The sequence below is a fragment of the Pseudochaenichthys georgianus genome, unplaced genomic scaffold, assembly GCF_902827115.2.
Source record: "Pseudochaenichthys georgianus unplaced genomic scaffold, fPseGeo1.2 scaffold_683_arrow_ctg1, whole genome shotgun sequence".
NCBI lineage: Eukaryota > Metazoa > Chordata > Actinopteri > Perciformes > Channichthyidae > Pseudochaenichthys > Pseudochaenichthys georgianus.
The window spans coordinates 68,838-91,743 of record NW_027263237.1 but is presented as its reverse complement, the minus strand read 5'-3'; the positions used below and the strand labels follow the sequence as shown (position 1 = coordinate 91,743).

Here is a 22,906-nt window from a genome sequence, read left to right as displayed (position 1 = left end):
GCCTGTGTTACACGAACCTGCCCTTTCCGTCCATATTGGAACCCCGTGTGAGCGGAGAGGCTCACAGACACATTTCATTTTAAGTAAATACAATCAAATAAAAACATGCAACATACAGTACTGGAATACTTAAATAAAAAATAAAAAGACAGAACAATAAAAATAAAAACTGGAGACATTGGCTTCCTAACAAGCGTCACCAGTATTGTTTGTGAAATGAAGTGGAATCAGTACTCACCGATATCATCGTCTGAAAAGAAACACACATGTGCATTAAGCAGGGGACTTTAAAACAGAATTGTGCAAAATCTTACTAAATGTATGAATAACCAGCAGTGGAATAAGTAAAGGTTAGCAGAAAAAGTACCAACATGTAGTGGAGTGGAAGTATAGCAAACAATGAAAATATTCAAGTAAAGTGCAAATACCTCAAAAAGGTACTTAAGTAGAGTTATGAAAGACCAACATAAGTCAGTACTCTACTTGAGAAGATAGAAATGGAGGATGAAACCCTCTTTAATGGTCACACATACAAACACACAGAGACAGACAGACAAACAGACAGAGACACACAGACACACACACACACACACACACACACACACACACACACACACACACACACACACACACACACACACACACACACACACACACACGGCAATACTTATGTTGAGGTATAATGTTTTTATAATTGAGTTTTTGTCTTTGCTTGCTTTGTACAGGGGCTATGATACATTTTGATTTGATTTGTACTTTCCACCTCAGGGGCGGTTCTAGGGGGGGGCCAGTTCCCCCCGTAACACTGACCAGGACCCCCCCTGTGGCCCCCCCTCCAAAAAATATTACGATTTATTGGAACTAAATCAAATCAGAGACCCGGATGTACGGTGGAGATTAAACTGTTCATTACCTTATATAAAAGCAAAATGAAATTGTCACTTAGAGTTACTAAAACAAATACTCTAAAAAAACGACTGAAACAAAGGACTGTAACTTAAATGGACTAAAACAAACAACTTTACAAAAACAAATACCAATTACTGTCTTTCTCTTTTTAACCCCCTCTCGTGAAATAACTGCCCCCCCAGTCAAATTGGTCTCGACCCGCTACTTTCCAGCACGGTCAATAACATACCCTCGCCGAAGTCTGGTGGTTCGATGAACGAGGCCGAGACCTTCTTCTCGTCGCGCCCGTACTTGTTCTTGGCCACCAGGCGGTACATGCCGTTGTGGATGTGCGTGGGGTCGACCAGCTGCAGGCAGCCGTGGTACTCGCGCTCCGTCATCACGTGGATCATCGTGCGGATGTGGTCCTGCTCCTGCAGCGCCACGTTGTCATGGTACCACTGCAGGTCGGGCTTTGGGTTCCCGGTCACGCTGAAGGGGATGCACCAGTGGTGGTCCTGCTCCGGCTCCAGCAGCTGCACGATGGTGGGGGCGACTGACAGAGGAAGGGAGAGGGAGAGGAAGAGGGATACCAGGGAAGGAGACAGGACATCAACAGCAGGAAGAAGCTACTTCTATGGGCTTAGAGAGGGTCGTTAGAGGAGAGCACCGGTGGTCGAAGTGCTTAAATGTAACCGATGTACTACTTTCATCAATCAGAGATATTGTGATTTACATTTGGTTGCCTCCACAGTAAGTCTTTGAACATATTTACAGCCGACAAGCGAGTTAAATACGTTTGACCAGGAACACCAAAGTAACGGTGGAGAAACGAACATGAAAGGAGGGTTGAGTAAAAAGTACTTGGATCTTGTACTTGAGTAAAAGTAGAAGTACTCAGATCTTGTACTTGAGTAGAAGTACTCAGGTCTTGTACTTGAGTAAAAGTAGAAGTACTCAGATCTTGTACTTGAGTAAAAGTAGAAGTACTCAGATCTTGTACTTGAATAAAAGTAGAAGTACTCAGATCTTGTACTTGAGTAAAAGTAGAAGTACTCAGATCTTGTACTTGAGTAAAAGTAGAAGTACTCAGGTCTTGTACTTGAGTAAAAGTAGAAGTACTCAGATATTGTGCTTGAGTAAAAGTAGAAGTACTCAGGTCTTGTCCTTGAGTAAAAGTAGAAGTACTCAGATCTTGTACTAGAGTAAAAGTAGAAGTACTCAGATCTTGTACTAGAGTAAAAGTAGAAGTACTCTGATCTTGTGCTTGAGGAAAAGTAGAAGTACTCAGGTCTTGTCCTTGAGTAAAAGTAGAAGTACTCAGATCTTGTACTAGAGTAAAAGTAGAAGTACTCAGATCTTGTTCTTGAGTAATAGTAGAAGTACCAGAGTGTAGGAATTCTCTGTCACAGTAAAAGTCCTGCATTCAAAATGTTCCTCAAGTAAAAGTAGAAAAGTATTCTCATCTAAATATAGTGAAAGACAGTGAAAGTAGTCGTTGTGCAGATTGGTCCATTTCAGAATAATATATATGATATGTTTTATAATGATTGATCATGAAAGTGTTCTCAGAGCTGGTGAAGGTGCAGCTAGTCTGAAGTACTTTGTAGACTGCAGGGTAGCTGGTGAAGGTGCAGCTAGTCTGAAGTACTTTGTAGACTGCAGGGTAGCTGGTGGATTTACTCCAGGTGGAACTAAAGTCTGATTCAACACTTGATTATATTTCACATCATTCATCCAGATCTGAGAAGTAACTAAAGGTAAATACATGTAGTGGAGTAAAAGTACAAAATAGCATAACATGGAAATACTCAAGTAAAGTGCAAGTACCTCAACATTGTATACTTAAGTACAGAACTTGAGTAAATGTACTTAGTATGCATGTGCCGGGGAGAGTACACAGTGACTTCAGGAGGATACGCGTGGCATTAAGCCAGCAGAGGAGTGTGTGGAGGAGCTTCACGGGAGGAAGAGTTATGGGCAGGAAACACGGAGTCAATAAGATTTGCCCAGAGACAGTAATGATAACAAACTGAGCAGGAGCCTTGTGCTTCCACTGGAAACAAAACAAGGGTTAGAAGCAAGCATAGTAAACAACAACACTCATTACATATGCATGCTCAGGGATGGGAGGGTTACTTTAGAAATGTATCCCGTTTCGATAACTGAGCTGAATGTCAACCTCCCTTTTTCTGTTGCTGCTGTTTCACCTGGATTCCCTACGACGCTCAATACAGGTCCTTCCTGTCCTATCTTACAGTCTCTCACAGTTACCGTGGACACTCGGAGAAAAGCGAGAGTCCTTACAGAGGATGTTGAGCAGCAGCGTGGCCTCTCCCTGACCGACCATGTTCTCAGCGCTGCAGATGATCAGCTTCCCGTGATCATCAGGAGACAAGTCTGTCAAGGTGAGGATGCTCTTCGTATCCGAGGCATCAACCTGTAAACACGGCAGTATTATATTTAGTACACGCCTTTATGTAATAGTATACGTTATAGAGCGGTGCAGGATCGAGTCCTAAAACCTGGAAGCGAGTTAGCATTTTACCACTTCCGGTTCCCTCGTCTCAGTCAACAGGTTTTTTCAACATGTTTTTTGGAAGATATCTGGAAATCAGGTCTGTGGTTGAGACACATCGAAGAGACGGATCACGTTTTGTTCGACGACATTAAATCTGGAAAACTATGGTTGGTACCAAGTGGCTGAATAGGACTACAGAAGTTGTCGAGGTCGTTGTACGTCATTACGCCGAGCACGTAAACACTCCTCCAAGTCCCTGCCTACTGAAAACTGTTCAAAAAACGCTTCAACTCGTTCCATTTAGAATCTGTAGTTTGAATATGGATCTTAAGTCGGCATGACGTTGAAGTCGTGCTGCTGGACTCGGCTGTAGTTCCTTTATAGCAAAGGTGTCAAACTCAATTTCATCACGGGCCACGTAGGAATTATGGTTGCACTCAAAGGGCCGGTTGTAACTTTAAGACTATATCAAAATACATATATAAATATTTTATATAAAATAATGCATTATATTACATGATAGCCTCTGCAGTGGATTATTATCTAATAGGGTAATAACTTCATAATTAACAACGTCTGAAAGCAGAAGTCTAAGGCAAGTAATTGCAAGTCTCTTCAGTGAGAATGTCACAAAATGATTTAAAAAGAAAAGCCAAATTCTGGACAGAAAAAAGTGACAAAAAAAGGGGAAAATTCTAAGAAAAAAGGCATTTTGAAGAAAAAAAGTCAAATTCTGAGAAAAAAGTCAAATTTGAGATGCATTGTGGGACATGTAGTTTATGGGCAACGTGCTTCTGTAAATCGCCATGTAACCGTATAATAAACATATTATATTCTTTCAGAGCTCTTGTGGGGCCGCAGAAAATGAAGTGGCGGGCCGGATTTGGCCCCCGGGCCTTGAGTTTGACACCCCTACTTTATAGCATAACGTTAGCATTTTGCTTCTGGACATTACATTTATGATTAGAAAATGATAAAAGTAGGGTAGACGTGTGGAGATTATCCGGCTGAACAAAACGTGCATTTATCAAACAGGTTTGTTTTCCACAGATCTTATTTTTTACAATATTCCAAAAATCCTATGGAGAAATCCCGTTGCTTTTTGTCGAGGGAACCAGCAGCTCACTTCAGGGTCGGCCTACAAAAATACGTCATCACTGCTCCGCTCTATTTGTCATCATTATTACACAGCTTAGTTGAATACTCTATTTTGATTGGTCAATTGGGGCTTTCCAGAGGTTGTTATTAATCAATAACACACAGCAGCTAAGCATTACATCACCGTTATTGAGGAGGATCAAGGGATTGAAGGAAAGGGGTTAAAAGACAGAGTGTTGGATGTCAGATACATCAATAGAAGATAGGCAGGAAGTAAACACTAACAGAAACAGCAGAAGAAGAAAGATGGGAAGTAAACAATAACGGGAACAGCAGAAGAAGTCAGACAGACGGGAAGTAAACACTAAAGGGAACAGCAGAAGAAGACAGACAGGAACTAAACAATAATGAGCACAGCAGAAGAAGTCAGACAGACGGGAAGTAAACACTAAAGGGAACAGCAGAAGAAGAAAGACAGGAAGTAAACAATAATGGGAACGGCAGAAGAACTCAGACAGGAAGTAAACAATAATGGGAACGGCAGAAGAACTCAGACAGGAAGTAAACAATAATGGGAACGGCAGAAGAACTCAGACAGGAAGTAAACAATAATGGGAACGGCAGAAGAAGTCAGAGAGACAGGAAGTAAACACTAAAGGGAACAGCAGAAGAAGACAGACAGGAAGTAAACACTAAAGGGAACAGCAGAAGAAGAAGGCAGACAGGAAGTAAACACTAAAGGGAACAGCAGAAGAAGTCAGACAGACAGGAAGTAAACACTAAAGGGAACAGCAGAAGAAGACAAGAAGTAAACAATAACGGGAACAGCAGAAGAAGACAAGAAGTAAACAATAACGGGAACAGCAGAAGAAAACAGACAGGAAGTAAACACAAAAGGAAACAGCAGAAGAAGAAGGCAGGCAGGAAGTAAACACTAAAGGGAACAGCAGAAGAAGTAAACACTAAAGGGAACAGCAGAAGAAGACAGACAGGAAGTAAACACAAAAGGAAACAGCAGAAGAAGAAGGCAGGCAGGAAGTAAACACTAAAGGGAACAGCAGAAGAAGTCAGACAGACAGGAAGTAAACACTCAAGGGAACAGCAGAAGAAGACAGACAGGAAGTAAACACTAAAGGGAACAGCAGAAGAAGAAGAAGGCAGGCAGGAAGTAAACACTAAAGGGAACAGCAGAAGAAGACAGACAGGAAGTAATCACTAAAGGGGACAGCAGAAGAAGACAGACAGGAAGTAATCACTAAAGGGGACAGCAGAAGAAGACAGACAGGAAGTAATCACTAAAGGGGACAGCAGAAGAAGACAGGAAGGAAGTAAACACTAAAGGGAACAGCAGAAGAAGACAGAAAGGAAGTAAACACTAAATGGAACAGCAGAAGAAGACAGACAGACAGGAAGTAAACACTAAATGGAACAGCAGAAGAAGACAGACAGACAGGAAGTAAACACTAAAGGGAACAGCAGAAGAAGACAGACAGGAAGTAAACACTAAAGGGGACAGCAGAAGAAGTAAACACTAAAGGGAACAGGAGAAGAAGACAGACAGGAAGTAAACACTAAAGGGAACAGCAGAAGAAAACAGACAGGAAGTAAACACTAAAGGGAGCAGCAGAAGAAGACAGACAGGAAGTAAACACTAAAGGGAACAGCAGAAGAAGACAGACAGACAGGAAGTAAACACTTAAGGGAACAGCAGAAGAAGACAGACAGACAGGAAGTAAACACTAAAGGGGACAGCAGAAGAAGACAGACAGGAAGTAAACACTAAAGGGAACAGCAGAAGAAGACAGACAGACAGGAAGTAAACACTAAAGGGAACAGCAGAAGAAGACAGAAAGGAAGTAAACACTAAAGGGAACAGCAGAAGAAAACAGACAGGAAGTAAACACTAAAGGGAGCAGCAGAAGAAGACAGACAGGAAGTAAACACTAAAGGGAACAGCAGAAGAAGACAGACAGACAGGAAGTAAACACTTAAGGGAACAGCAGAAGAAGACAGACAGACAGGAAGTAAACACTAAAGGGGACAGCATAAGAAGACAGACAGGAAGTAAACACTAAATGGAACAGCAGAAGAAGACAGACAGGAAGTAAACACTAAAGGGAACAGCAGAAGAAGACAGACAGACAGGAAGTAAACACTAAAGGGAACAGCAGAAGAAGACAGACAGGAAGTAAACACTAAAGGGGACAGCAGAAGAAGTAAACACTAAAGGGAACAGGAGAAGAAGACAGACAGGAGGCAAACACTAAAGGGAACAGCAGAAGAAGACAGAAAGGAAGTAAACACTAAAGGGAACAGCAGAAGAAAACAGACAGGAAGTAAACACTAAAGGGAGCAGCAGAAGAAGACAGACAGGAAGTAAACACTAAAGGGAACAGCAGAAGAAGAAAGACAGACAGGAAGTAAACACTTAAGGGAACAGCAGAAGAAGACAGACAGACAGGAAGTAAACACTAAAGGGGACAGCAGAAGAAGACAGACAGGAAGTAAACACTAAAGGGGACAGCAGAAGAAGACAGACAGGAAGTAAACACTAAAGGGAACAGCAGAAGAAAACAGACAGGAAGTAAACACTAAAGGGGACAGCAGAAGAAGACAGAAAGGAAGCAAACACTAAAGGGAACAGCAGAAGAAAACAGACAGGAAGTAAACACTAAAGGGGACAGCAGAAGAAGACAGACAGGAAGTAAACAGTAAAGGGAACAGCAGAAGAAGACAGACAGGAAGTAAACACTAAAGGGGACAGCAGAAGAAGACAGACAGGAAGTAAACACTAAAGGGGACAGCAGAAGAAGACAGAAAGGAAGCAAACACTAAAGGGGACAGCAGAAGAAGACAGAAAGGAAGCAAACACTAAAGGGGACAGCAGAAGAAGACAGACAGGAAGTAAACACTAAAGGGGACAGCAGAAGAAGTAAACACTAAAGGGAACAGGAGAAGAAGACAGACAGGAAGTAAACACTAAAGGGAACAGCAGAAGAAAACAGACAGGAAGTAAACACTAAAGGGAGCAGCAGAAGAAGACAGACAGGAAGTAAACACTAAAGGGAACAGCAGAAGAAGACAGACAGACAGGAAGTAAACACTTAAGGGAACAGCAGAAGAAGACAGACAGGAAGTAAACACTAAAGGGGACAGCAGAAGAAGACAGACAGGAAGTAAACAGTAAAGGGAACAGCAGAAGAAGACAGACAGGAAGTAAACACTAAAGGGGACAGCAGAAGAAGACAGACAGGAAGTAAACACTAAAGGGGACAGCAGAAGAAGACAGACAGGAAGTAAACACTAAAGGGGACAGCAGAAGAAGACAGACAGGAAGTAAACACTAAAGGGGACAGCAGAAGAAGACAGACAGGAAGTAAACACTAAAGGGGACAGCAGAAGAAGTAAACACTAAAGGGAACAGGAGAAGAAGTAAACACTAAAGGGAACAGGAGAAGAAGACAGACAGGAAGTAAACACTAAAGGGAACAGCAGAAGAAAACAGACAGGAAGTAAACACTAAAGGGAGCAGCAGAAGAAGACAGACAGGAAGTAAACACTAAAGGGAACAGCAGAAGAAGACAGACAGACAGGAAGTAAACACTTAAGGGAACAGCAGAAGAAGACAGACAGACAGGAAGTAAACACTAAAGGGGACAGCAGAAGAAGACAGACAGGAAGTAAACACTAAAGGGAACAGCAGAAGAAGACAGACAGACAGGAAGTAAACACTAAAGGGAACAGCAGAAGAAGACAGAAAGGAAGTAAACACTAAAGGGAACAGCAGAAGAAAACAGACAGGAAGTAAACACTAAAGGGAGCAGCAGAAGAAGACAGACAGGAAGTAAACACTAAAGGGAACAGCAGAAGAAGACAGACAGACAGGAAGTAAACACTTAAGGGAACAGCAGAAGAAGACAGACAGACAGGAAGTAAACACTAAAGGGGACAGCATAAGAAGACAGACAGGAAGTAAACACTAAATGGAACAGCAGAAGAAGACAGACAGGAAGTAAACACTAAAGGGAACAGCAGAAGAAGACAGACAGACAGGAAGTAAACACTAAAGGGAACAGCAGAAGAAGACAGACAGGAAGTAAACACTAAAGGGGACAGCAGAAGAAGTAAACACTAAAGGGAACAGGAGAAGAAGACAGACAGGAGGCAAACACTAAAGGGAACAGCAGAAGAAGACAGAAAGGAAGTAAACACTAAAGGGAACAGCAGAAGAAAACAGACAGGAAGTAAACACTAAAGGGAGCAGCAGAAGAAGACAGACAGGAAGTAAACACTAAAGGGAACAGCAGAAGAAGAAAGACAGACAGGAAGTAAACACTTAAGGGAACAGCAGAAGAAGACAGACAGACAGGAAGTAAACACTAAAGGGGACAGCAGAAGAAGACAGACAGGAAGTAAACACTAAAGGGGACAGCAGAAGAAGACAGACAGGAAGTAAACACTAAAGGGAACAGCAGAAGAAAACAGACAGGAAGTAAACACTAAAGGGGACAGCAGAAGAAGACAGAAAGGAAGCAAACACTAAAGGGAACAGCAGAAGAAAACAGACAGGAAGTAAACACTAAAGGGGACAGCAGAAGAAGACAGACAGGAAGTAAACAGTAAAGGGAACAGCAGAAGAAGACAGACAGGAAGTAAACACTAAAGGGGACAGCAGAAGAAGACAGACAGGAAGTAAACACTAAAGGGGACAGCAGAAGAAGACAGAAAGGAAGCAAACACTAAAGGGGACAGCAGAAGAAGACAGAAAGGAAGCAAACACTAAAGGGGACAGCAGAAGAAGACAGAAAGGAAGCAAACACGACGGACCATTTATTTTTCTTAGCGGAAGAAATAAGGATCATTTTCAATATTGATGATCTTTCAGTATGTAGCTGTGTACGCAGGATAATATGCAGCGAGGCAGTCATTCATGAAGAACCAACATCGACAGGGTGAAGGAAGACGTTGTTCACATGCTTCAATGTTTAAAAAGGACTCAATGTTTCAAAGATGGGGTATTTACTGAAAACAAAACCATTGAAATCGTTTAGTGATGTTTGAACCAAAGCTCTTATGTCAGTCTGCAAATAAAACGCCACTCAAATAAAACATTGACTTTGAAACCAGGGAAATAAAATGCCAACAATCTGAATCAATTCCGGCATGTGACGCTCATTCCTGCAACGCGTTGTAGTCTAAATCACTGAGATGAGGAAACATTTCCTTGAAGGAGCCCCATTACGCTCATGTTCATGTTGTGCCTCTCCTGTGACATGTCTCCATGCTTTAATGTTCAAAAAGCTCTTTATTTTTCTCATACTGCCTGTGCTGTCACCCTCTGTCTGAAACCAGAGTCCAGTCTGCTCTGATTGGTTAGCTGGCTGGCTCTGTTGTGATAGGCCAACTGCTTAGGGGTGTCCAACTCAAATACACAGTGGGCCAACATAAAATATGGGTGCTAGTCGAGGGCCGGACTGGTTCAATGTTTAATGCAGAACGTATTGAAATGAACTTATTGCACATTTTAAACCAGGAACTAACAAAGCTTAAACTATTGCCTATAAAAACAACATTAAATAATCAGTTGCATTCATTTCTCATGGCTCTATCTGCAGCTTCTCCAGAGTCACTTCTTATGAGTACATTTCCCCACAGGCCAACAACAGCTCCAACAAAACTATTCCCCTCAGAGAGAAACCAAACATGCCCTGTGGCCGTGAGAGGAAGTGCAGAAGGAAGCATCCATTGAACTCAGGTTGCTGCTCTGAGATGCTAGCTCAGACACTTGGCATCTCATCAGGGTGCAAGGTCATCAATGTTTGGGCTCTGAGCGGAGGAGACCCTCAGGATGGAGGGAAGGTGCAATATACCGGAGGGCCAGATCTAATAGGAATTAGAAATTATCCTGCGGGCCGAAATTAAATCCACCACGGCCCTGATTTGGCCCCCGGGCCTCGAGTTTGACACATGTACAGGAAAGGTAAATAAGCAGGAAGTAATGTGTGTTTCGGCCTCACCTCGTGGTGTGTGGAGATCCAGTCGAGGTTCCACGTGATCTCCGGAGCTGGAGAACCCGAGGCGCTGCACACCGCCCGCACGTTACTCCCCTGCATCTCCGTCACTGACTTTGGGTTGACCTCTACTAAAGGAACCACTGCAAGGGAAAGGAGCAACATGAGACATGCAACCAGAGCCTCGCATGGATTTATGTGCATGCAGCGATCAGCTCTCCCAACGGTCAATATGAGCTTTTTATATCCTCGTCAGGAGTCAAAGCCAGCAGGAAGTAACAACATCTACTGCATGTGTCAGAGAGGAAGGTCGGGGGAGAGCAGAGGTGGGAGGAGGACTCAGATCTGGGACTTAGTAGAAGTAGAAGTACTCATATATTGTACTTGAGTAAACGTAGAAGTACTCATATATTGTACTTGAGTAAAAGTAGAAGTACTCAGATCTGGGACTTAGTAAAAGTAGAAGTACTGATATATTGTACTTGAGTAAAAGTAGAAGTACTCAGATCTTGTACTTGAGTAAAAGTAGAAGTACTCAGATCTTGTACTTGAGTAAAAGTAGAAGTACTGATATATTGTACTTGAGTAAAAGTAGAAGTACTCAGATCTTGTACTTGAGTAAAAGTAGAAGTACTCATATATTGTACTTGAGTAAAAGTAGAAGTACTCAGATCTTGTACTTGAGTAAAAGTAGAAGTACTCAGATCTTGTACTTGAGTAAAAGTAGAAGTATTCAGATCTTGTGCTTGAGTAAAAGTAGAAGTACTCAGATCTTGTACTTGAGTAAAAGTAGAAGTACTCAGATTTTGTTGAGTAACAGTATAAGTACCAGAGTGTAGGAATACTCTGTTACAGTAAAAGTCCTGCATTCAAAATGTTCCTCAAGTAAAAGTAGAAAGTATTCTCATCAAAATATAGTGAAAGACAGTAAAAGTAGTCGTTGCGCAGATTGGTCCATTTCAGAATAATATATATATATGTTTTATAATGATTGATCATGAAAGTGTTCTCAAAGCTGGTGAAGGTGCAGCTAGTCTGAAGTACTTTGTAGACTGCAGGGTAGCTGGTGGATTTACTCCAGGTGGAACTAAAGTCTGATTCAACACTTGGTTATATTTCACATCATTCATCCAGATCTGTAAAGTAACTAAAGGTATTAAATACATGTAGTGGAGTAAAAGTACACGATTTACCTCTGAGTTGTAGTGAGGTAGAAGTAGCCACACATTTAAATAAATACTCAAGTCAAGTACAAGTACCCCAAAATTGTACAGTACTTCAAGTAAATTAGGTACTTTACACGACTGGGGGAGAGAAGACACTGTCTACATTTTAAATGTATATATTCAGTTTAATATTCCATCCCTCACATACTTATATATAATAACTTGCTTTATATTTTGTTTTTGTTCATTTGTAAATTCAACATGTATATTTTCTAGTCTTTTTAATTGTTATTGTACAATGCCATGTCTTTTATGCTGCTGCAACGCAAACATTTCCCAAATTGGGATCAATAAAGTATTTACCGTACTTTTCGGACTATAAACCGCGATTTTTTCCCCATTTTCTTTGTACAGCTAACGGCCACTAGGGAACCTCCTAAATCTATGGATTTTACAGGTAAAATTAATCACCTTAACGCTACGGGCTCTAGGACCGGTCCGCGCCCGCCACCTCTAAGCGGCGGGCAGGTAGCGGGACAGGTAGCGCGCCAAAGTAAAAGTGGAACCGAGAGACAGAACGAGAGCAAGACCGATGGACAATTTAGCTGCTGCGGCTTATATGCAGGTGCGCTTTACAGTCCGAAAAGTACGGTATCTTATCTTCAGAGGAGTGTGTGGAGCAGCTTCGCAGGAGGAAGACTTATGGACAGGAAACATGGAGAGTCAATAGGAAAAAGGAACATGCAACCAGAGCTTCACACGGATCTGCTTCCGGATGTATTTGCATGCAGCTCTCTGAGCGGTCAATAAGAGCTTTTTATAAACTCAGTGTCACGTTACCACAGTCTGGAGGAGTGAGAGTGGCGAACTCCTGCGTGACTCCTCGCTCGTCCATGCACTCCGGATCCGGACCCTCGCTGTCCTCCAGGATCCTCATCTTGATCCACAAGTTCTCACAAACACAATCCAGGGGGTTACCGGACAGCAGGATGCTGGGGAATGAATATTAAAGGGGACCTGTTATGCAAAATCCACTTCTTCATGTCTCTTCTACATCAACATGTGTCCCCTCTTCTCCATGTCTCTTCTACATCAACATGTGTCCCCTCTTCTTCATGTCTCTTCTACATCAACATGTGTCCCCTCTTCTTCATGTCTCTTCTACATCAACATGTGTCCCCTCTTCTTCATGTCTCCTCTACATCAACATGTGTCCCCTCTTCTTCATGTCTCTTCTACATCAACATGTGTCCCCTCTTCTTCATGTCTCTTCTACATCAACATGTGTCCCCTCTTCTTCATGTCTCTTCTACATCAACATGTGTCCCCTCTTCATGTCTTTTCTACATCAACATGTGTCCCCTCTTCTTCATGTCTCTTCTACATCAACATGTGTCCCCTCTTCTCCATGTCTCTTCTACATCAACATGTGTCCCCTCTTCTTCATGTCTCTTCTACATCAACATGTGTCCCCTCTTCTTCATGTCTCTTCTACATCAACATGTGTCCCCTCTTCTTCATGTCTCCTCTACATCAACATGTGTCCCCTCTTCTTCATGTCTCTTCTACATCAACATGTGTCCCCTCTTCTTCATGTCTCTTCTACATCAACATGTGTCCCCTCTTCTTCATGTCTCTTCTACATCAACATGTGTCCCCTCTTCATGTCTTTTCTACATCAACATGTGTCCCCTCTTCTTCATGTCTCTTCTACATCAACATGTGTCCCCTCTTCTCCATGTCTCTTCTACATCAACATGTGTCCCCTCTTCTTCATGTCTCTTCTACATCAACATGTGTCCCCTCTTCTTCGTGTCTCTTCTACATCAACATGTGTCCCCTCTTCTTCATGTTTCTTCTACATCAACATGTGTCCCCTCTTCTCCATGTCTCTTCTACATCAACATGTGTCCCCTCTTCTTCATGTCTCTTCTACATCAACATGTGTCCCCTCTTCTTCGTGTCTCTTCTACATCAACATGTGTCCCCTCTTCTTCATGTTTCTTCTACATCAACATGTGTCCCCTCTTCTTCATGTCTCTTCTACATCAACATGTGTCCCCTCTTCTTCATGTCTCCTCTACATCAACACGTGTCCCCTCTTCTTCATGTCTCCTCTACATCAACATGTGTCCCCTCTTCTTCATGTCTCTTCTACATCAACATGTGTCCCCTCTTCTTCATGTCTCTTCGACATCAACATGTGTCCCCTCTTCTTCATGTCTCTTCTACATCAACATGTGTCCCCTCTTCTTCATGTCTCTTCGACATCAACATGTGTCCCCTCTTCTTCATGTCTCTTCTACATCAACATGTGTCCCCTCTTATTCATGTCTCTTCTACATCAACATGTGTCCCCTCTTCTACATCAACATGTGTCCCCTCTTCTCCATCTCTCCTCTACATCAACATGTGTCCCCTCTTCTACATGTCTCTTCTACATCAACATGTGTCCCCTCTTCTACATCAACATGTGTCCCCTCTTCTTCATGTCTCCTCTACATCAACATGTGTCCTCTCTTCTCCATCTCTCCTCTACATCAACATGTGTCCCCTCTTCTTCATGTCTCTTCTACATCAACATGTGTCCCCTCTTCTCCATGTCTCTTCTACATCAACATGTGTCCCCTCTTCTCCATCTCTCCTCTACATCAACATGTGTCCCCTCTTCTACATGTCTCTTCTACATCAACATGTGTCCCCTCTTCTTCATGTCTCTTCTACATCAACATGTGTCCCCTCTTCTCCATCTCTCCTCTACATCAACATGTGTCCCCTCTTCTACATGTCTCTTCTACATCAACATGTGTCCCCTCTTCTTCATGTCTCTTCTACATCAACATGTGTCCCCTCTTCTTCATGTCTCTTCTACATCAACATGTGTCCTCTCTTCTCCATGTCTCTTCTACATCAACATGTGTCCCCTCTTCTTCATGTCTCCTCTACATCAACATGTGTCCTCTCTTCTCCATGTCTCTTCTACATCAACATGTGTCCCCTCTTCTTCATGTCTCCTCTACATCAACATGTGTCCCCTCTTCTCCATGTCTCTTCTACATCAACATGTGTCCCCTCTTATTCATGTCTCTTCTACATCAACATGTCTCCCCTCTTCTCCATGTCTCTTCTACATCAACATGTGTCCCCTCTTCTTCATGTCTCTTCTACATCAACATGTGTCCCCTCTTCTTCATGTCTCTTCTACATCAACATGTGTCCCCTCTTCTCCATGTCTCTTCTACATCAACATGTGTCCCCTCTTCTTCATGTCTCTTCTACATCAACATGTGTCCCCTCTTCTCCATGTCTCTTCTACATCAACATGTGTCCCCTCTTCTTCATGTCTCTTCTACATCAACATGTGTCCCCTCTTCTTCATGTCTCTTCTACATCAACATGTGTCCCCTCTTCTCCATGTCTCTTCTACAACAACATGTGTCCCCTCTTCTTCATGTCTCTTCTACATCAACATGTGTCCCCTCTTCTTCATGTCTCTTCTACATCAACATGTGTCCCCTCTTCTCCATGTATCTTCTACATCAACATGTGTCCCCTCTTCTTCATGTCTCTTCTACATCAACATGTGTCCCCTCTTCTCCATGTCTCTTCTACATCAACATGTGTCCCCTCTGTGGAAAGAGACTCTGAAAGTTTCAGGAACAAAGATTTTCTCTCTTTTTGATCCATTTCTATAAAAACCTGTCTGAAAACGAGCTGATCAGATTTTGGCCACTTTATGATGTCATAACGATGTGTTGTCTTGGTAACCATTAGCCAATCAGCAACCAAGGTAACCCCCCCCCCCCCCCAGCACTTTGGAAAACAGGGCTGAAACAGATGGGGATTATGGGTAATGCTGCAATGATCTGTTTGGTGTTTCAGCCAATCAGAGACAGGCTCTGAGTGCCACAGCGACGAGCCCTAACTCCCGGAAGTAGGTTAGCATTTTACCCCTTCCGGTTCCTTCGACAAAAAGCAACGGGATCTCTCCGTAGGACGTTGGAACATATCTGTAAATAAGGTCTGTGGTTGAGACACGTTGAAGAGACGGATCACGTTTCGTTCTACGACATTAAGTTGGCGTGACGTTGAAGCAGCGACTCGGCTGTAGTTCCTTGATAGCATAACGTTAGCATTTTGCTTCTGGCGACTAGATTTATAAAATTATAATATTATATATCTCTTAAATGTGTTTCAACCACAGACCTGATTTCCAGCTATTTTCCAAAATCCTATGGAGAAATTGGATTGCTTTTTGTCGAAGGAACCGGAAGCAGTTTACTTCCTGGTTTTAGGAGACCTTTAACATTTAAAAAAAAAAAATGTGAGAAAATGGAAAAGCCAACATTTTAGCATGAAGTGTTCTGCCTAGTTTAGAGAATAAGTCTACCAGTAGTGGAAGAAATACTCTTACCCAGGTGAAAGTAGTAATACCACAGTGTAGGAATACTTTGTTACAAGTAAAAGTGTGGCATTCAAAATGTTACTTCAGTAAATACTACTTTGCACTTACAATGCATATATGCTATATTTAAAGTTCATTTAGTTGTAGTAGGTTCATCTATTATAGTGGTGAGCATGTATTCCATATTTAATATATATATACTGTTTATTTATTTACATTTTTTATTCATGTGCAACGTCTTTTTTTCATGCAGCTGTAACCAAAAATATTCCCAATTCGGGATAAATAAACCAAATGTAATTGTATTTGTCTGCACACACACACACACACACACACACACACACACACACGGAGAGAAAGAAGAGAGACACTTACGGTACTGATATGTTAAAGTTCTGGAATGTTCTCCATGACAACGTCGACAGATTATTGTCTCTGAGATTTCTGGAAGAAGAAAAAAAAACAATTAATGTCCAAACAAAGCTCCTGCTGATGTTCAGGTGTATATCAGTATGTAGTGTCTCTACTTTAAAGAGTCCTCTCCTGCTGATGTTCAGGTGTATATCAGTGTGTGGTGTCTCTACTTTAAAGAGTCCTCTCCTGCTGATGTTCAGGTGTATATCAGTATGTAGTGTCTCTACTTTAAAGAGTCCTCTCCTGCTGATGTTCAGGTGTATATCAGTGTGTGGTGTCTCTACTTTAAAGAGTCCTCTCCTGCTGATGTTCAGGTGTATATCAGTATGTAGTGTCTCTACTTTAAAGAGTCCTCTCCTGCTGATGCTCAGGTGTATATCAGTATGTAGTGTCTCTACTTTAAAGAGTCCTCTCCTGCTGATGTTCAGGTGTATATCAGTATGTAGTGTCTCTACTTTAAAGAGTCCTCTCCAGCTGATGTTCAGATGTATATCAGTATGTAGTGTCTCTACTTTAAAGAGTCCTCTCCTGCTGATGTTCAGGTGTACATCAGTATGTAGTGTCTCTACTTTAAAGAGTCCTCTCCTGCTGATGTGCAGGTGTACATCAGTATGTAGTGTCTCTACTTTAAAGAGTCCTCTCCTGCTGATGCTCAGGTGTATATCAGTATGTAGTGTCTCTACTTTAAAGAGTCCTCTCCTGCTGATGTTCAGGTGTATATCAGTATGTAGTGTCTCTACTTTAAAGAGTCCTCTCCTGCTGATGTTCAGGTGTATATCAGTATGTAGTGTCTCTACTTTAAAGAGTCCTCTCCTGCTGATGTCCAGGTGTATAGCAGTATGTAGTGTCTCTACTTTAAAGAGTCCTCTCCTGCTGATGTCCAGGTGTATATCAGTATGTAGTGTCTCTACTGCCAATAGCCAATAGAAATCTGAGTGTTACATCGTGATGTCACTATGTCCAGGGACTTTGGGATTTTTGCCTTTGCACACGACACTAAAGGGCAAACCTAAAAGCAGAAATGGGCCCCTTTAAAATGCTTCTTACACATATTCAAGTCTTGTGTTGTTGTAAAATGCATCTGACGATATGGACGTCAATCTGGTCCCCATCACTGTTCTGTGGGAAGACAGGAAGTGGAGTTTAAATACAGCTTCACACGCACCAACCGTCTTTGTAAAAGTCACGATGAGGTACTTACAGGTTTCTGAGGTGTATGTAGTGCCGCAGACTGTTGTCTGTGATCTCAAACAGCCTGTTCTGATTCGCTATGTATCTGCGAGACAGAAGGAAAACATCTGATATCACAAGTACACACTTTAGTTGATGCATGTGATATATTCTCCAATAGCAGTAGGAGACGAGAGAATAGCTTTTTGTTTTTCTACTTCAAAAACTCGATCCATGCCATGTTTTAAAAATGTTGTAATGATGTATACATAGACAGCTAAATGTTATATATACACAGCTGTCGTATACAAGATCTGAGTACTTCTACTTTTACTGAAGGACAAGATCTGAGTACTTCTACTTTAACTCAAGTACAAGATCTGAGTACTTCTACCTTTACTCAAGTACAAGATCTGAGTACTTCTACCTTTACTCAAGTACAAGATCTGAGTATTTCTACTTTTACTCAAGTACAAGATCTGAGTACTTCTACTTTCACTCAAGTACAAGATCTGAGTACTTCTACCTTTACTCAAGTACAAGATCTGAGTACTTCTACCTTTACTCAAGTACAAGATCTGAGTACTTCTACTTTTACTCAAGTACAAGATCTGAGTACTTCTACTTTCACTCAAGTACAAGATCTGAGTACTTCTACTTTTACTCAAGTATAAGATCTGAGTATTTCAACTTTCACTCAAGTACAAGATCTGAGTACTTCTACTTTTACTCAAGTACAAGATCTGAGTACTTCTACTTTTACTCAAGTACAAGATCTCAGTACTTCTACTTTCACTCAAGTACAAGATCTGAGTACTTCTACTTTTACTCAAGTACAAGATCTGAGTACTTGTACTTTTACTTAAGTACAAGATCTGAGTACTTCAACTTTTTTCGTATTTCTGTACGGACGGGAATTTCTTCAGCATTGATCGTCAATGAAACAACAGCATGTGTTTGCACACTGCTCGCTTGTTGAGGGAGACACTGGTGCTGGTGTTGTTGGTGTTATTGAGGTTTAAGGTCATATCGCTGCTTCTTCTGGGCCTCGTGACGACGGCCCCTTTCCCACATGTCTTTTACAAACAGCCCTTTAAAGTGGATATCTAGTAAGTAGTGTCGCAGCATTTTGTTAAGTTCATTTGCTTTGCAAGTGTGTCCGGGCCATGAGGGGGTCGAATATTTATAAAATAGAGTTATTATAACACAGAATTTCATTTTCATTTAAAAAAAGAAAAAGTGAGGTATATCATTAAAAGAGTTTGAGTAATCCACGGGGGGAAATGTATTTCAGTGATCTTTTTTTTTTTAATGTATTTTAATGCTAAACTATTTTACTAATTTGTCCAGGTCATGATAGGGCATTTTGCTAGACTACTGAGTACTTCTACTTTTACTCAAGTACAAGATCTGAGTACTTCAACTTTTACTCAAGTACAAGATCTCAGTACTTCTACTTTCACTCACTACAAGATCTGAGTACTTCTACTTTTACTCAAGTACAAGATCTGAGTACTTCAACTTTCACTCAAGTACAAGATCTGAGTACTTCAACTTTCACTCAAGTACAAGATCTGAGTACTTCTACTTTTACTCAAGTACAATATCTGAGTACTTCAACTTTCACTCAAGTACAAGATCTGAGTACTTCTACTTTTACTCAAGTACAAGATCTGAGTACTTCTACTTTTACTCAAGTACAATATCTGAGTATTTCAACTTTCACTCAAGTACAAGATCTGAGTACTTCTACTTTTACTCAATTACAAGATCTGAGTACTTCTACTTTTACTCAAGTACAAGATCTGAGTACTTATACAAGATCTGAGTACTTCAACTTTTACTCAAGTACAAGATCTGAGTACTTCAACTTTTACTCAAGTACAAGATCTGAGTACTTCTACTTTTACTCAAGTACAAGATCTGAGTATTTCAACTTTCACTCAAGTACAAGATCTGAGTCCTTCAACTTTTACTCAAGTACAAGATCTGAGTACTTCTACTTTTACTCAAGTACAAGATCTGAGTACTTCAACTTTTACTCAAGTACAAGATCTGAGTACTTCTACTTTTACTCAAGTACAAGATCTGAGTACTTCTACTTTCACTCAAGTACAATATCTGAGTACTTGTACTTGTACTTTTACTCAAGTACAAGATCTGAGTACTTCAACTTTTACTCAAGTACAAGATCTGAGTACTTCAACTTGTACTCAAGTACAAGACCTGAATACTTGTACTTTCACTGGAGCACAGGATATCAGTACTCCTCCCACCTCTAGTAAATGTGCAGCTTTGGTGAGAAAATCACGAAGCTGCATCTTTTTGCAAATCTAATTATAAAAATGAAATATCCTGTGTCCCTATTTGTACTTTGGAATATATACAAGTCTCCTGACGCAGAATCTTAAGGTAGTTTTAGATACTTTAACTTGTAATATATTGCAGCCGTGTTAAAGGCAAACAAAATTGTCTCCACACCAACAAATATTTATAAACAACGTGCAGTAAAAATGTTTTTTAAAGGTTTTTTTTTCCGGCATGCGAAAGGTTGCTTACATCAGAAATATATATCACTTGAAATACTACTTGTACTGCATAATAAAAAATCCCAAAACATGTATACTTTCTTTGCCATGCCCTGTCATGACCTGGGCACATTTTAAAGTATAACATTACATTCATGATTACTTCAAATTCTACTTATTGTGTTTTACTCAAACTCTTTTAAGATATACCTCTGATAACAAATAAATACATATATTATGAAAGTTTTGCCATTTGCCCTGGCATGACCTGGATACATGAGACATTTCAATTAAATAAAAGTCGATAAAATAAAACCAGGTATAGAAAATACTGTAGTATTATAATTGCATTAGCGAAGTATCATTAGGCCATGTGAGGGAATACTTTTGTCTTTATTTAACCTTATTGCCTGTTGACGTTAATTACCAACCGATATTCTGTTATCTCCTGTAAGGAATGCTCCAGCACTTAAGTGTCCGCTTTACGGCCTGATAGGGGGGTTTACGACTGTGAGAGCGCTGGCTTCTAAACACCACTGACAAGCGATTGAGTATTTCCAGTTGGGGGAGATCTGCTGTCGCTCCACAGATGTGTACGCCTCCCCCAATATGCCTAACTGTAAACTAGTTAAAGGGCTATCGAGAGAGAGGCTGGGCAGAAGTGACAGGACAGTCAGAACCTTCTGCTGCCGTGACTTGTGATGTGAATTCTCCGGCCGTTGACTTGTAATAAACTACCAGTGTTTGCCATCAAAGCTCTCCTCGTGTCTCTCAGTCCTGACTCTCCGTCGCTGCAGAAGTTTCCCTCACAGGCCATCACATCCATACATTACATTCACGATCACTTGAAACACTGTTCAACCTCTCTGAAGATCTAGTAAATGGTGTAAAATATGCTTTCTTAGTCCAGTGATGAGACATGGCTCTTCAGTAGACTGCATGCATGGTGGGAAAGTGACACTGTCTGCCTCGGAAACTCACCCGGTCCCCCCCCTTTCTCCCCCAATCAGGCAACACGCTGACGCACATCCATATGAGATGCAATCTGCCCACATTGTGGTAATTTATTCTATGTTTTTATTCTACATTTATTATTCTAATGTTTGGTTATATCACACCGCCGCCCAACGTGTCTGCGCAGGGCCTCGACGTGTACTCCATCACTACCTAAAGAAAACAAGACTGATCCAAACACACATCCACTATCCATGCGAGCGCGACACACACACACACACACACACACACACACACACACACACACACACACACACGCACGCACGCACGCACGCACGCACGCATATACTAAGATCTGAAAAACCCATTGGTAATAAGGAAGAAAAACGTGGCATGTATTGATCTGAGGGGGGGGGGGGTATAAGGCCTATTATTACCTTTATGATCATAACCCTAACCCTTGGGTATTTTTTACGCATTGCATCCTAACAACTTGTGTCTGCACGATGAATTTTTTCTCACACACACACACACGCAAACACACACACACACACACACACACACACACACACACACACACACACACACACACACTTACATCTCCGTGATGTTTTCCATGTCATCCAACGTGAGGACAGGGAAATCCTCGATCCCCGGCTCAGGATCAATACAAACAATCCGTGTGATGGTGCAGGTGCAGGATGCGGGGCAGGCATCGCTACATCTCCTGCACAGACCCACAAAAATCAGAACCAAAAACAATCCGAGCCGAGCCGTGCCACACTGGCTGGAGTCCATTGCGGTGGGTCCAATGATGGACGAAGCCCCCCCGTTACACACACACACACACAGGATAAGGCTGTCAAGATGTCCCTTCCTTCCCTCTGCTCGTCGCTTGTATGTGGCCAAGTTAATCCTTTCCGCAGGAGAAGAAGCAGGAAAGATGTCGGGGAGGAATGCGCAAAGCCCACGGTTTTTAATATCAAGATGCCATGGATGGCCTTCCGCAGAGCTGCTGTATCGAGAAGCGAAGGTGTCAAGTGCTCCGTCCCTCTGCCTTGTAAAACAAATATGAAGGTGTTCCAGATGTTTAGAGATCAATAGGCAGCGCCCCCCCCCACCCACTACCAGCACCAGCACCAGCGATTTCTCATATGTGTGGCGGTGATGGGGAGGAAAAATAGTGCACAGCGGAGTAGAGGAGGATGCTGCGAGTGTGTGTGTGTGTGTGTGTGTGTGTGTGTGTGTGTGTGTGTGTGTGTGTGTGTGTGTGTGTGTGTGTGTGTGTGTGTGTGTGTGTGTGTGTGTGTGTGTGTGTGAGTGTGTGAGGGAGGAAGGCTATACCTGCATGCGTCTATCGATTATAGCCGAGGACGAGCACATCTCCCCCCCCCCCCCCCCACCTCCACCACCAAGTTGTATTTATAGGAATTTCTTGCAGATTTTTTAATGTTGTAACATGCATCAGAAAGCGTGTTCCTGCAGTCTCCGCTGTGTGCAGATGTGCAGCATGAACAGCAGCATGCATGTTAAACTCCATGCACTGAGCAGCAACACTGTTGTACGGCTGGCCATTAAAGGCCTATCGTGTGACGTACGGTTGACGCACAAGACGGGGTGCATCTATGAAAAATAATTACCTATAGTATGAGTGCAGAGAGCTTCCAATGGCTCCAATCACTGGTCAGAGTGGAGCAGGAATTAGATGAGAAAAAACATCTGGATTTACTAAAACATATTTTTTTAAAGGT

At 41.9% G+C, this 22,906-nt stretch overlaps 1 protein-coding gene across 1 annotated transcript; it reads right to left on the bottom strand.

Annotated features, from left to right (window-relative positions):
• Nucleotides 1-1,071: 1,071 nt before the first annotated feature.
• Nucleotides 1,072-22,384, bottom strand: LOC117443819 (BDNF/NT-3 growth factors receptor-like). Its single transcript, XM_034079652.2, has 8 exons — nucleotides 21,754-22,384; nucleotides 17,705-17,779; nucleotides 17,551-17,622; nucleotides 16,465-16,533; nucleotides 12,525-12,676; nucleotides 10,525-10,661; nucleotides 3,196-3,328; nucleotides 1,072-1,444 (listed from the first exon to the last, which is right to left on the bottom strand). Exons 1-8 carry the CDS (start codon nucleotides 21,951-21,953, stop codon nucleotides 1,092-1,094), a joined length of 1,191 nt encoding a protein of 396 aa, XP_033935543.2. The 5' UTR covers nucleotides 21,954-22,384; the 3' UTR covers nucleotides 1,072-1,091.
• Nucleotides 22,385-22,906: the final 522 nt, after the last annotated feature.